Genomic DNA, 16350 nt, shown 5'->3' with positions numbered 1-16350 from the left:
ATCTAAGACTTTCTTTTATTAAAAAAAATTACATTTATCCAATGTGAAATTGTTTGAGGCCAATATCTTTCCATTAACTTCCAGATAGGAAAGATCAGTGCCAGATGAACTAATTGTGGAAACAAGACTTACGATTTGAGAAGGTATACTGAAGAAATGTACTGCTTGTGGGCTGATGGTGAGCTAATGGAATCAAGGAGGGTTCAGGTTCAAACTTTGGCAGATTTTGGTCGTTACAGCAATGAGAATGTTTTAGTCTTTTGCAGAGTTGGCAAAATATGCCAAACTGTCCATTCACTAAATAGCCAAATGTGGATAGTTGGGGTGGGATCATCAAAAGAGAAGAGAGGATTACAATCATAACTCGCTAAAAATTCTTACATAGTGATGGAGCCACTGCCAGGATTTATACATTCAGGAATGGTGTGAGGGAGAGCTGTTGCTCTTCAAAATCCTTGAATCTCTGTACACCCCCAAAGCTCTCACCAATACAAATAAATCTGACATCTTCCTTTGCAAAGCTACATAAGCTGACTAAAAAGAGTCATTATTTTAAATTGACATTTATCCTTCTGTTACATTATTTTAAAGCAGAGGACAAAACACCTTCTAGCGATATTCTGCATTTTGTCTTAGTCTGTTGCATCTTGTTTATCTTCCCTGACATGGTTTCTGCTCTCTCTTATGCATTTCAACCCAACACACACATCATATTTATTGATTGGTCTGTTGCAGCCGATAATAATAATCTTGATGCTCTGGATTTTTTTTTTCTAATTTGCTTCATTTATTGTGATATTTTTCTTCTATTGTCATCTAACTTATCATAAACTCAGGCTTGTGAAATGTCAAGTGAGTCAATAGCTAGACTGATGACCATTGCGAGGCTCTTCAGAATTTCCTTGATCAGCCCATGTACATAAACCAGTCCATCATACCAAGTCGTAAAAGTGCTGTTGTCAAATACTGTTCTCAAATGATGGGGTGTTACGCTGCAGGCTCAAAACAGTTAATCTTGCAAATAGCAGTTGTCATTCTTGGCCATGCAGTGAGCCACAGTAGGTAAAGCCCATGCACTTTCTTCTTTTATTTCTTCCTCTAAATCAGTGGGGGCGAGGAGAAAATCGAACAGCAGGTCATGTGGAGGATTTTGATTTAATTCCAAATCGACAATAAAACTAGCATGTTGGTAGGTGCCTGAAACAAGACCTTCAGGGATTGGGAAGTAGAAAAGGGCAAAAAAAGGCTGACTCTTTCTGTCTCTTTATCCAACTTTCTCCTTCTAACCCCATCCCTACTCGGTATCCTGTGCGTAAGTTGCCTACGCGCATAACTGCTTGTTATCCAATACTAATCTTAACCATGGTACTTGTTGTGAGAATTTGAACAATACCTATAGGCACAGCAGAAGATGAACTTAGATCAGGGGGATAGAGTTTGCTCGTTGTTGTGCCAAGCATGGCGTAAAAAATGACCAACTTCATACAGTTATGTGTTGCACCCCCAAGAGTGTCTGTAATATGTCCATTGCTGTATTGGTATGAAGCAAATTTCACTTCAGCTTACAAGAACCACTAGGAACCTTGCAGATGCTAAAGAGAAGCCTCAAATTAGTTTTAAAATTGCTCAAGTAAATTGGGTAGCTCTGAGTGCAGCACACACTGAGAATATTTTTCTCAGCTTTTATCAGCCGTGGATGGAGCGAGGAAGTGCCTGACACTGAAAGCAATACAGTCCTTTCAGCTCCATGGCACTCATGCTGTTGGCTGCTCCTGACTGACTCACTCTAATCCTTCCCCTTCATTCTTACACTGATCAGGCTGTTGCTGGTGAAACCCAGGCACGTTTTATTTTGTCCAAACAAGTCAATTTTTGATCCTATTTTTTGAAGAAAGTAGATGAGTTGTACTTTTTAAGAACTGTAAGTGCACCATGCTGACAATGAGTTTCCAAGAGAAAGGGTTATATTTAAGACAATACAAGATCTGCAATAACTTGCATTTCTATTCCCCCTTTAATAAAGAAAGATTTTGCATGAAGCACTTGAGAGGAGTGTCATCAGAAGTAAATAAAAGCAAGGTCACTGAGCCTTCAAGTCTGTTCCACCATTCAACAAGGTCATGACTAATATCCCTCAGCTCCATGGTCTGTTCTAACCCTAACCTTAAGGATATTTTTGAAGGAGAAGAGGGTGTTTGAAAGATGGCGTGGCACACGGTAGAAATTCAGACCATGGGGAGCTGAAGGCGTGGCATACAATGGTAGGGAAAAAGCATGGAGGGGTGCACAGAATGCCAGAGTCAAAGGAACGGACAGTGAGTGGGTGAGGGGAGAGGGGTGTTGGGAGAGGATAGAGATAGGAGGGGGGTAAAAACCATGAATTGATTTAATCATGAGGATGAGGATGTTAAATTAAACAATTTAACACCTTCTCTCACTGTAATGAGCACAAAACAATTATCCAAAAAAATTAAAGCAACAAAAAGCAATTAGTGAAGACTGGTAATTTCCTCAGGGAAATTCCTAGGATGGGCTACTGGCTTCAAGACTGTGGCAATCAAAAGATATAATACCTAAAGCACATTGGGTTAAAGACCATAGTTTTGAACAATGCCACACGCAATAGCTGAAGTTATTATTATTTCTAAAAATGTTATTATTTGTACAATAATGAAAATGCCACAGACTAAAATGCAAGCTTTAAACCATTTGTTCATGGTCTTTTTACATGTATCCACCTACAGTTCTAAATACATAGGAATCTGTGGATTCCAATAATTAAGGATTCAATTAATGCAACTCATTCGCAAGTAGGTTATTTGCTAAACAGAAATTGCTGAGAACCAGCAGGAATTCTGTCGATGGATAGGGACATCCACGATGGCACTGTCAGATACACTATAATACAGCGGGTGGTTTCTGTGGAATACTGCAGCGACTAGTGCATTATGATGGCAGGTCTGTCCTCTAAATAAGTATCGCATAGAATGGCATATCCATGTGTGTAAATTGAAAGAATAGTTCAAAAAGATCAGAAAATGCCTGCAATATTGGTGGATCTTGAATCCCTGATGTGATATAAAATGCCATGATATCAAGCAATTTTCTGCAGTGTGCTCAATATGGGACTGTGTGAATGTCGGTGCTTTCAGTTCCATTGTGCATAAATACTTTAGAACCAGCTGCTCTGGTATTTAAAAATGCCGCATAATTCCGTACTCACTTTCAGCTGCATCATTGATATCCTTTGATTCCTTCTATCAAATGTAAGGCCTCATCATTTTGTGAGGAGTGCCTGGAAGTTATGAGTAAGCTTGGAGGATATGAGGACCTTGGGAAGTGGGTGGATGAGGTGGCATGGGAGTGGCAGGGAGACGTGCCTTCACATCCAGAGTATGAAGCTGTATGGACACCAGTTGGAAGGTGTGATGTGGATTTGATGTGAATGAGGAATAAAGGATAAAGGGCCTGAGTATTATCATGTCAACCAGGATGAAATCCCAAAGAACAGATTCAACTTTTTTACCCAACTCATCTGGTACTCGTTTACCCCCATAACTTCCATCTGTTTGCTTCTTGGATCAGTGCTACTGATTTTAGCAGCATCCCACCCATACTGGAATGTAGGTTGTGTGTGACCAACCACTTTAAACCAAGGCAGGTCTGTCGCGTTGAGAAATGCCCTAGGTCAGGCTACTAAACACCCTTAAGCTTCAAACTGCCAATTTTGAGGTTTAAGTCCCTACGCCAAGAAATGAACAAAGAATTTTATCTTCACTGCAATACTGAGAGAAATTTGCATTGTCATGGAGTTCATTGTCCTTTGAATAAGATGTTAAACTGATGCCAGATCTACCTATTCAAGAGTATGGAACATTTCTCTATTTTCCATTGAAGAATAGGGATTTCACCTAATAGCCTGCCTAACATTTATTCCTCACAAAAGAAAACAAAATGTCTGTTTAAATATTTCATGATAATTTTCGGATTTTGATGTGTAATTTTGTTTTGATGGTGGCCATCAAAACAAAATTGATTGTACTGTAAAATGAAAGTAAGCATTATGTAGCATCCTGGGTGTTCCAATGAAATGTAAGTTCTTTCTTTCTTTCTTGAAGTCCAGAACAATTTGACTGTAACAAAGCTCTTGCAATATAGCCACCATATCTAATAGATATTTTTCAAAAAGCCATTTATTTCCAAAACAATAATCAGTTACCAATCACTTAGTCATGTGCTTAAAACCAATGAATTTGTAAATACATTGGATTTTAAAATAATTTGTTTACTCTGCATGCCTGAGATGCATTGAGTGCTTTGGGAAAACAATTCAAGTTCATTAAACTGGAAAGAAAAAAGGCTTTTAAGTAAAATTTGTTTTATGGAGATGGAGGTTGAAGGGCTTCACAGCAAATAAGACATTTTCAGTGTGTTCTTTGAATTATCTACTGTTGACCACTTTGAGTGGTTGCCAAGTGCTGCATTTAAACAAGATGGAGCCATCAGAAACAGCAGAAAAGAAACTGAGATTGTTTTCCATATCATTTGCTGCTGCATGCTGAGTACACACTTCGTGTTATTGTGTATCCAAACTCCAATTCCTGCAATATCATATAAAGGTTTATCAGCTCAATCTTTCTTTTTTTAAAAAAATCCATTTTAAAGGATGCAGTACACAACTGTTATTATCATCTTCTGTACTTGTGTCTGTCTCTGAAGCCCATCAAATCAGTCAAGTGATCTTACCCTGTGAAATATTGACCTATCACTTTCCAACCTTGAGAACTTTATCAGAGCTGGGTTGGTAATTGTAGAATTCCACCTTCCATCCATCTATGAAAGATGTTGGACACTCAGCAAACAATTTCACCTTCATACAGCACACCTATGCTGACGGTTGAAGAGTCCAATCTTTGAAAGGTAGATTCTTCAACAAGTACTGTACATAAAGCTTCTAAATGTTGGTAGATACTAGCATTTGATGCATGGATGAAGACTCCTGAATCTCCTATTCTATTGCTTCCTGCAGCCTTTCTACTTTTTAATAATAGTCTGCCCCTCTATCCGGCCCTGCCAAAGTGCATAACCTCACATTTCCCAATATTATATTCCATCTGACAATATTTTGCCCACTCACTTAAGTTACCTTTAACCCTCTGCATGTCATCCCTACCACTTGCCTTCCCAGCTACTTTTGTATCGTCAGCAAACTTGGCTATAGTACATTCACTATCCTCATCTAAGTCATTTATATGTGTTGTAAATTATTGTAGACCCAGCACTGATCCCTGTGGCACTCCACAAGTTACAAGTTGCCATTCTGAACATGCTCCCCCCCCAACCCCCACCATCCCAACTCTCTGTCTTCTGTTAGTTAGCCAGGCGTCCATTCATGTTAATATACTATCTCCAACATCACAGGCTCTTATCTGAGCCCATCTTATATTACCTGGAGGACATGAGGGTTTCTGCTATTTATTACAAGTACATTTTGTGCCTTAGCAGATACTGTAACTGTAAACTACTGTAATCTTGGTCCTGTTGGTTACATGTGAACTATCAAAATATTTGCAGATGACCAAAGTTTAATAGAATCTATCAGTGAATTTTGTCACTTCCAAAGGGTCCTTGCAGTGCTTGCTTACAACAAAATGGTCCAGTTTTTTCCCAAGTCAATCCAATCAGTAAGTGTACTTTTAATCCATTAGCCAAACTGTAAAATTCTCTTTGTGCATATTAGATACACAATATAATAAACAATGGGATGATAAATGACATCACCACAAATGCTGAGAGACATGCCTATTAAATGCACAGATATTTTCCTGTTTAACATTTGCCAATCCAGATTAACAGAGTTTCACTTTCTTTTTAATGCTTATATATGCTGTATATTCTCTACATTTGTGACAACTATATTATTGGTTATAGAAGAAATGTGATAGAAGTGAGCAGGAACAATGCCATCTTGTAGAAACAGGTATTATTTCTTATTCTATACTGGTCTTATGATGTGTCTGCAGTATTTAGAGTGAACAGGGCAGTTACACCCTGTAATTAAAACTATTCAGAGAGCTCACTGCAGTCTTTTTGTTGCTTTTTCTTCAGAATCTACTTATTACCCTGACGTCCACCTCAGCTTGTTAAGAACAGGCAGGTCTCCCCATTAACTCAATTGTTACTTCACTATGTGCAGTCTGCACAATTTAATTTAAGTGCTCTTTAGATTTCTATGGTGTAAAATTAACTGCTTTAGAAATTTCAATGGGAACTCCTGCAAATATCCATTCATGGCAAGCATTTACTTGGAGGATAAAAGACAGCGAGGAGTTTGCTACAAGTCAGTAACACATGAAGGGGTCCTCACGATGGCATAAACTACAGGTGTGAAGCTCAAGCAATTTATCAAAGTCAGCTGAATCCCTGAGATATAGAGCTGTCTTGAAACAAACTCCTAAACAGACTATTATTTATGACATAGATGAAAAGATAAATGCTTAACAGTGGGGAAAGAACCAGCATAGCAAAGAAAGTACCCAGATGTGAATGGATGAGCGCAGTAGGGTTATGTTATATGTCTAGCACTGCAATGTTGTGAAGGTTTATTTGACTGAATTATAGAATAAAATTTCAGTAGAAATAATATAAACAATTATCAAAAGGATGGATGGAACTTGTGAAAATCAGGTGACATTTCATTCCATTGTAATAAGTATCAAGAGATTTATGAATCTTCATTTCAACCTGCCAACTCATCTTTGTGAAGGAATGTTATGGATGACAGCACGTTAATGATTGTACTCTTTCCTTCTCTGCAGGTCCTCCAAACCATCACAGCCAGTCCACTCTACGGCCTCCTCTTCCACCACCTCACAACCAGACACTCTCACATCACCACTCGTCGGCCAACTCCCTCAACAGAAACTCTTTGACAAACAGGAGGAACCAGATTCATGCCCCTTCTGCTGCGCCCAATGAGCTGCCTACCACACCAGAGTCTGTTCAGCTGCAGGACAGCTGGGTTCTGAATAGCAACGTGCCACTAGAGACAAGGTATTGTAAAGGAAGATTTATTCTTATCTTACAATGGTTTGACTTGTCAGATTTTATAGCACCTGATAAACCTTCAATCTGTTAACCCACTTTGACAAAACACAATAGCGTCTCTTGTATTGCTGTTTCATCTCCTGACTGCTGTAGATCACAAACTTGAGCTGTGAGGAATGAGCTCCCTTTTCTGTTTGTTCCAACATTTTTTTATTATGGATCTGTATCTGTTTAATTGGTAGTACACTGAATGTGAATCAATCCACATTGCTGACAACTTTCAACCAAAGGCATCCCACTCAAATATGTCAAATTGTTCAGGGAAGCCCATTGTTTGTGGTTAACCTAACACTTACCTGACTTGCACAGATGAGTACAGTTAACCTTCAACTCAGTTATCCTCTTGACATGTTACCTAGCTCAACACATCATCAAAAATTGCAGGAGGCAGAACCCATGCAGCTCTGCTCAGATACATGGATAATGTGCTGCTCATTAGCTTCCCACCACCACTTGGAGTTTTAATGATTGAATAATGGAATACCAAAGTTTGCCTTTAGCTTTACACTGGATACCTTTATATGACTGCCCATGTCTAGCCTTACAAGTGTCAAGCCACTTTGCTGAGCTATTTGTCCATATTATAATGCACTGCGGTTTTATATGATGTGAAGTTTCACAACGTCTCAGTAATAAACGATTCAAATGACCACTAGGTGAACAAACAGCAAGAAGTCCTGATTTTTAGTGGGAGATAGTAAGAACTGCTGATGCTGGAGTCGGAGATAATACAGTGTGGAGCTAGAAGAACACAGCAGGCCAGGCAGCATCAGAGGAGCAGGAAAGCTAACGTTTCGGGTAGGGACCCGTCTTCAGAAAATAATTCTTCTGAAGAAGGATCCTGACCTGAAACGTCAGCTTTCCTGATCCTCTGATGCTGCCTGCCTTGCTGTGTTCCTCCAGCTCCACACTGATTTTTAGTGGTTTTTGTTTTACGTGCATCGTTGTTAGAGATTAAGAAACATATCTGGAGGCAGCAGCACATTTCGGAAAATTAATCTATTCTCTATACCTTCTCAAAACTTAATAATGAAGTATTGAATGTATAGGAATATGACTTAGAAATTGTTGCTTGTGCATTCTTCTGAATTCTGTTGAAATGCTCCCAAATGCAATTCCAAAATACCTCAGAAAATAAGTTAATGCCGTTTAATAACAAAACTGTTCAGATTGAGCTACATTCTGAGCAATGCATTTGTGTCCAAGTACCACACTGCTCAACCTCTGCACCTGCACAGTGTCGCTGTGGGAAATCGAACGGTGCATTTTTCACCAATGTTTAGACTCCTGCCAACACTTTTCCACTGACAATGCTTTAGTCAGTTGGATTCTCATCTTGGTTACAATGCTTCAGCTTATGTTGGTTTTCTAAGTACGAAAAGAGCATTCGTCAGGAGAGACCATTGCCACTTTCAACAAAATAAGATAAATCTATTTGCTGGAAAATAAAAGCTGCATTTGAGCCCTGCATGACACTACATTACCAGTAAGTATCAGTGGCATCCTTATTTGAGGCACTGGGGGCTGCTCAGCACTTGTTAAGATGGTCTTGCTGTGTTAGAGGCCATTTGTAAGCAAAGGAATTCCGCAGATAATGCTCTGGAGTGACTGTTCAGCAATAAGCAATTGAAATGAAAAATGAAATGCTGCCACATTTAAAATATATCTTGGAATTTGAGATTTTTGGGTGCTTTACAGACACCATCAGTGGCAGAAGTCAGCTTTCAAGCAATGACTTATCTTCATCCCTTAAATTAGGTCACTTTACTTTCTTCTTTTCACATTTTTTCTTGTTTTTTTCTGGTATTTTAAGCACATTTGAAGCTTGTTTTATTATCTGAAAGTTAAAGTCAGGTCATTGGATTAATGGTGTGCATGTGCTTTATGGTTAATCTTCCCCACAAAAGGGACAGACCGGACCTCATTGCACCTTCCTTATCTCAGCTTCGATCATCTTGATGGGGCCAACAGCAGGCAAAAGTGTGGCACCTCCTGAAAGAGAGAGATGGACTGAATGTTAAACTGAGTACATCTAATCTCAAGCACAGAAGTGGGCCGTTCTACCTAGTAGATCAATGCCAGCATTAATGATCCATGTAATCATCTTCCCAGCACTCTTAACACAACCTTATTAACAGATACGTCAAATCATTCCCTCCCATGTGGTTATCAATATTCCCCTTAATTGAATCTACATTATTTGCCTCAACCACTCCTTTTGGTGGGAGGTTCTACATTTTGACCAATCTTCCTTAAAAACGTTTCTACTGACTCCCTGAGTAAGTGGCAGGCAAATGTGACCATTGAGTCTAAGCATCATTCAGCAAATTTTTTTTTGGCAGAACTCTGTAAGAAGGATGTTTTTATCAAGGTAGAGGTGGCCTGAAGTGACAGTAAGGAAAGACGTAACACATTCTTGACTTCAGATATCAATGTCACAATGTTACTGTGCAACATTGCTTTTATTTTCAGGTGAAAATGCCAACTCAAATTGACCTGCAAACAGTTGGAGTAGCATTGAAAATTGCAGTTGTTTTTAATGTTTTTAAAACGTTTCTGCTGGATTGGAATATGCACACGCCCATCAATGGGGAGGGCACATAAACGCCAACAGGTCTGCTCCAACAACCTAACCACCCTTGTCCCGGCCATAATTAAATAGAGGACAGGGAGTCAGGCAGTTCTCACGGCCTGTGTTGGTGTCGTTCAAGGAGTTGGGGGAACTTGGCATTGCAGCCTGCCCAGGTACCTCAGACGCATCAGCCCACAAAAATTATTGCCTCCTTTCAAATCCAACCAGTTTTGCTCACTTTGCCAGGACCTGCGAATCTGCCCCAGCAACCCCAGGCCTGAGATTTATTTGGGCTCCCCAGTGAGAAGGATTGGCCTGTGGTCCCAGCAGTGGCCACCACTCATGGTGGTGCTGTTGAGGCTGCAATACTGCTGTCTATTCCAATTGGCTAGCAGCTCTGTAAGGTAGAATTTCCTCTGGAGAAAGCGTAGAGTTGCCAAGGGGCAAGTCTCTGCCTTGTGGACAGGCTTCCCCTTAGCCTTTTAGACATTGGGATTGGGAACTAAACACCATGTCAAATTTAGATTAGTAAACAGAATTAAATGACTGTTTTAAAGTAGTTTATTATGCATAATTTGTCTGTTTTTAGTAAGAAATCACTCGTGTACAAATGTTATTTTGATCAGAGGTCCAATAAAGAGTCTAATCTGTGCAAAACAAATCAAAATATTCTTGCTTGTTACCAGTCAAATGTTAATAAAGCAAAGCTTTCTCCCACCTTCAAACAATATAACCATGTCACATATAATAGAGATTGTATACAATTACCTTCCTAATTGGCTAATCTTATAAAATTTACATAACATTCTTTAATGTACTACTCCTTAATGAAACTCGTTTTGATTTATAATCATTCTGTACAAAATAGAGTTGCTACAAAGAAAATTCTGTCTGAGATACACCCTTTCTTTAGCTGATGTAAATTCATACTTTTTGATCTACCTATTCATCAACTTTATTAGCTCAATCAACACCCGCTAGTGGTCTTTCACTCAATTTGTGTGGTAAGATAAATGCATTCAATTGTATGTTACTATGCAAAGAAACCATTGATACTAAGTTATGACGTTAGGCTGGATTTTAACACAAAAAATATGTGTTATAATTTTCAAAATCTCAAAGTTGAAACTCACTCTTCAACTTCTGAGTTTTTCTGCATGGATTCATGTGATATGGGTATCACTAGCAAGACAGCATTTATTGCCCATCCACAACTGCTTTGAGAGGTGGTGGTGAGTGGCCTTCTTGAATCGTTGCTGCCCATACGGTATACTCACAGTTCTGTTATAATGTTCTCTTGGGCTGAGAGCAGGAGTAAGGTCAATTGACCTCTGTAGCCTGCTCTGACTTTCTATAAGATCATGGTTGGCCTGATTGTGGATTCTACTTTCCTGTCTGTCCCTTTAACATTGGATTCTTTGTTAATTGAGAAGCCATCTGATTGAGCCTTAAAAACATAGACAGACTGGAGAGGGTGCAGAGAAGGTTTACAAGAATGATGCTAGAAATATATCAGCGTACAAACAGAAAAGTATAAACAGCTTGTCTCTCGTCTCGCTTGAAAGAAGTCGAGAGGAGATTGTGTAGAGGATCTTAATATTATGAAAGGTTTTGATGGAGTGAATGCATAAAAAAAATTCCTCTTAAGGAAGGCCACAATCAGGTCATCAGTGTATCCTATGTATCTTTTGTGGAAGAGCAGTGAGTTATCCTGTAGATTCTGAGCCATATTGATCCCCTAATTAACATCACAAAGACAGATTATCTGATTGTTATCACAATGCTGAATATGGGAGCTTGCTGTGTGCAATCTGGCTGCCACATTTCTTACAGTTACAACACTTCAAAAATTCTTCATTGCCTGTTAACTGGCTTGGGACTTCCAGTGGCCATGAAGGCAACTTTGTAACTGTAGCAGAGATCCATTATGTAGGTTAAACAGCAGAAAAACAGGGCGTTCGGCCCAAACGGAACATGTGGTGTTTTAATTCACATCAGCCTCCTTCCATCTTTCTCATCCCGTTCGACCATTGCAACTATCCATTTCCTTCTTTTTTGAATGTTTGTCAAGTTTCCCTTTAAAAGCATGTATACAATATACTTCAACCACCTTTTGTGGTAGCAAGCTCCAAGGTTTAACCATTCTGGGTGACATCTGCATTTCCTATTTAATTTCTTGGATACTGCCTCATGTCAATAGCCTCTTATTATGTTCCTATACTCAAGAAGAAACATTCTGACATGTTCCAATTCCAGCAGTGTTCCTGTGGTGATTATAACAAGGTCAGCCAGGTGGACCTCATAGAGCATGAGTTCCCTGATTGGGGCTGTTAACCTGGTCCAATCAGGGAGGCTTAGCTGATAGATATAAACAGGAGGGCCAGACATCCTCTTCACTCCGAGAGCTGGCTCAAAGGGAGCTGGATCTGAGTCAAGGACTCTACGTGTAAATAAAGGGTGACTTGGTGACGGGATACCTGTCTCTGTGGAGTTATTTCAGTTCCTAAAGGGTCGTTACACATTTCAAAACCCATGTGCCTTAAAAAAAAATTCAGATATCTTATTTCATCGTTTTGTTGATGACACTAAATGTATGCTATCTACTTCCTCGTAGAAAGCATTTGGATGGAATTAACTTTTCAAAGTTGCCCATACATTTGAACCCCTCTGTCAGTTTCTCCTTTGCATTGTTCAATGATAAGAGTCCCTGTTTCTATTATCTTATTGTACAATTCCTCTTTTTAAGTCTTACCTTAATTTTATTTTCTCTAGACTTGTGACATTACAAGTATAATTTTAAGGAATTCTAAACAATGCTGAAAATTTTGAAACAACTCAGATTCATTTTAAATGCCCTTTGGTGATTTATGGCTACTAAATTTTTCTCATATTCAGCTTGTGTGAAATTTCTTGTGACCCCCATTAATACCCATTTACCACGGTGTCATCTAATCAGATATATATATTTGTTATCTGCGGACATCCGGGAATGGATTTTCCAAGGAGTATTTTGTTAATGCCTTAAAATGAGCTGTACGTTTCTGAGAGGAGATTCTGATCAGATTCCAATTCAGAAATATGTATCATGTTTGAAATATGGCAGGTTCCTCACAGTGCAGGATAGTCAGGGAAGCAAACCATCCCCCTTTCCCACAGCAGTTATTTGCTGTTTACTGTGATTTAAATGCCCAGCATCACAGACAGCCACTTTGATAGTTTTTGCGAAAGGGTAGGGACACATGGTAGATATGAGGCTCAGACACCAAGCAGGTAGGGTGCAGGAGTGTAGGGGGTAGTTTGCCAGATGGATGCACTGCCAGGATGCAAGGCCTGAAAGGGGACAGGTAAGTGATGGAGTCTTTAGGGTAGTTCAGAGTGAGCAGGAGATATCAGGTCTGGTAGGTTGTGAGGAAGAGCACTGTCAGTTTGGATAAAGGCTTTGGGTCGAGTCTTGTGGGGAGAGGTGAGCTGTCCGGTCTTGGGCAGAGAGCGGGTGTGAGTCTTGGGTGGAGGAGGGGTGCCAGATCCCAGGTGGAGAGGGTGTGTCAGATCCCGGGGGATTAGGAGCATGCAAGGTGGGAGGTTGGTTTTGGGTTCTGGGATTTGAGGGAAGGTGGAGTCAGGGGCTGAGGGGCATCAAGCCTCTGAGGAATTGTCATTGACAGGGAGTGATGATGAGTGATGAGCTTGTCATCAGCTTAGCAGTTGCCCAGGATTTAGATTAGGTTTTTAACAATCAAACTTTTCCTTGCTAACAGCAGAATTACCCAATTTGTATGGATACTTAGAGAATTCCAGGCGTAGGGGAATTGCCCATCAGAATCTTCAATTTCCTGAGCAAATTCCCTCAAGACTGCTATATCAGAGATTCCACTGGGTCTCAATTCACAACCCACATCTGTACTGTAGAACTGTGACTATTTGGCAATTGTAAAATCAAGGTTCATATTGAAATTGAAACTAGGCAGTAATTTAAGTGGCAGAGTTCAAAATCAATCCATTAAAATAAGTTGAAGCACAGGAATGTAGCATTTTGATGCAACAATAGTGCAATGTTTAGCAGAACATTTGTTTGGTCCTTGCACTGGCATGTTTGATTGCCGGTGGGCAGTGGCCAGCAGATGCCAAGTGATATTCCATTGTCAGAGAGAAGTTTAAAAGAAGAACCATTTAGCTTAGAAGGTCTTTTTAAGAACCTGAGAAAGAATTACCATCTCACCTGAATGAATTCTAGACGGTACACGTTGCTCACAAATACCAGAATAGAAAATGAAAGAATTCAAAATTTTTACGAATAAAAAAACTTTTTTTAAAAGTAGTTTCTTAGCTTATAATCACATCAGCCCAAAGAACCTCTCAGCATTCAAGGCACTTATTCCTTTTGTGTAATCCTACTGCTACTCTTATCTAGAACAGGCAGGAATGTCAAGTAGAATTTGAATAGATCTTGAATTAAGTGAATTCAAACAGTCCCAAATTCCATTTGACCTACTGCTTCAAAAGCTCACCCCTAAATATATTAAGTCAGAGCAGAAACTTCTAAGTAGTGAGATTGGGCAACCGCTCAGCTCCCAGTGTGTTTAAATCTAGTTGCCTGATAGTAACATGTTTTTCTTGTTCAACATTGAAAAGATGATGATATACAGCTTACACATAGCTTGAAACCTGTAAAAGGCTAAATACTCTACAATACGAAACCACATATGCAAGGACAGATATTACCACTGCAGTGACAAATCCAGATAAAATTATTTCCGATGTAGGCAAAGAATTCGAATAGGCCAGTCAATCCCATTTGACAGAGCTACAATGGACGAAGCCTTTCCTATTTAATCCTGTTTGCACAGGATTTCACTCTCCCAAGCCCCTTCCCATTCAGACCTATTTTACACAGTTCCAATCAGTCCTAGACCTTTTCCATTCATTCCTTTTCCGTAGAACACACAACTGAAGTGCAGCACTTATGTTCACCAGTTATCTGGTTTATAGTCCAACAATAATTAACTGGTGTTTGTAATCCACAGCCAGGAAAACATTTTAATCACTGTGAAATGCAGATTTTTGTTATTTTTATTGTTGTTGTATTTGTTTAGAGTTTGAATTGCTGAATTAATGATCAAAGAGAGTGTGGGGCAAATATTTAAAAATTGGCAGTTTTAATCTGCAATTTGTGAAAATATATCCTGATCTGATCATAACATTTCTTGGCAAAACAGTTATGCATTTATTAGAAGTCAGCTGTATCCAAAAAGCCTTTTTGATGTTTTTTTTTCTCTCTCTCAAATCTCCTTCCCATGTGCATCTGTTCACAGCTTAAAGATATTTTTGGCATACTTTTGAAATTGGGTTTGATTATTCCCACTTTTCAAAAAAAAACTCACTACCTTAAGCTGTTCGACAAATATATTCACTTTCACATTTGTGCTACCACCCTTTCGTATTGAGTTTTCCCCTCAAAATTGCGACTGATTCAGCTGAAGGATCAGGTCTGAGGAAACACCCATTCATACCAATTAATTCATTATTGCTTTGAGGGAATGAGTATTTTTAGCGCAGATCAATACTGGCATCATAACTGAAATATGTACCTGAGAACATGACCCTGTGCAGCTGGGTCGAGCTCACTAATATGATCCCATTTCTTCTCTGTTTGTAGAATGCAGATTACTTTCTTGACCAAAATTGCATGTTTTTAAACAAAAAAAGTTTTCAATCTTCCAGTAACCTGATTCAGACTGTATCATATAGTGCCAGTGCATGTTATTAAGAAAGGCTGCTGATTTTAAGAGAAGCTATAGATGTAAATGCGACTGAATTATTGGATCACGTATTTGGTTTACAGTGAACCACCCACCACTGATTAATACAGTCAAGTTAAGAAATATACTGCATATTATTCAGTGAGTTTTAAAATTCTCATCCTCGTTTTCAAATCCATTCATGGCGTCATTCCTCCCTACCTCTGTAATCTCTGTCTGTGCCACAACTCTCTGTGATATCTATGCTCATCTAATTCTGGCCTCTTGAACATTCCTGTTTTTAATTGTCACACCTTCAGCTGCTAAAACGCTAAGCTCTGGAATTTCCTTCCCAGACATTTCCAGCTTGTTATTTTGCCTTCCTTCTTTAAGATGTTCCTTAAAACTGACCTCTTTCATGATAATTTTAGAAATCTACCTCAATATCTCCTCATGTGGCTCACTGCCATGTTTTGCTTTATAATACCCCTGTGAAATATCCTGGGACTGCAAATAAATAACCACATAGAATAGAGATGGACAACAATTGAAACAGGCCATTCATCCAAACCAGTCCATGCTCCACTTGACCCTTCTCTTATATTTGATTATTTAATTTTATCAGTGCAGAAGTTTTTATCAGTATTTTCTCCTCCCTCATGCTTGTTTAGCCTCCCTTAAATATATCTATATGAGTCCCTTCAGTCCTCCATATGGTAGCAAGTTCCACATTCTCACCACCCTTTAGATAAAGAAGTTTCCTCTGAATTCCCTGTTGAATTCCTTAAAGCAGTAGAATCTTAGATTGACTGTCTCTAACTATGCTTATCCCCACATGTTGAAACATTGTATTTGTATTGACTCATTCAAAACTTTTCACAAATCAGAAAATTAAAGATTGATCAATCCTCAGCCTTCTTTTGTTTTCAAGAT

General features: G+C 39.1%; 1 protein-coding gene across 2 annotated transcripts in view; it reads left to right on the top strand.

Moving 5' to 3' along the window:
- Positions 1-16350, top strand: part of LOC109917230 (teneurin-2-like) — a 766679-nt gene that overhangs the window by 508351 nt on the left and 241978 nt on the right. For both annotated transcript variants that reach the window (XM_048603631.1, XM_048603632.1), the window contains exon 4: positions 6819-7053. In XM_048603631.1, the coding sequence (XP_048459588.1) occupies positions 6819-7053 (235 nt within the window). The remainder of the gene's footprint in view (positions 1-6818; positions 7054-16350) is intronic.

The sequence above is a fragment of the Rhincodon typus genome, chromosome 12, assembly GCF_021869965.1.
Source record: "Rhincodon typus isolate 14 chromosome 12, sRhiTyp1.1, whole genome shotgun sequence".
NCBI lineage: Eukaryota > Metazoa > Chordata > Chondrichthyes > Orectolobiformes > Rhincodontidae > Rhincodon > Rhincodon typus.
Note: the sequence above shows the minus strand (reverse complement) of the source record. Positions and strands in the feature narration are given on the sequence as shown.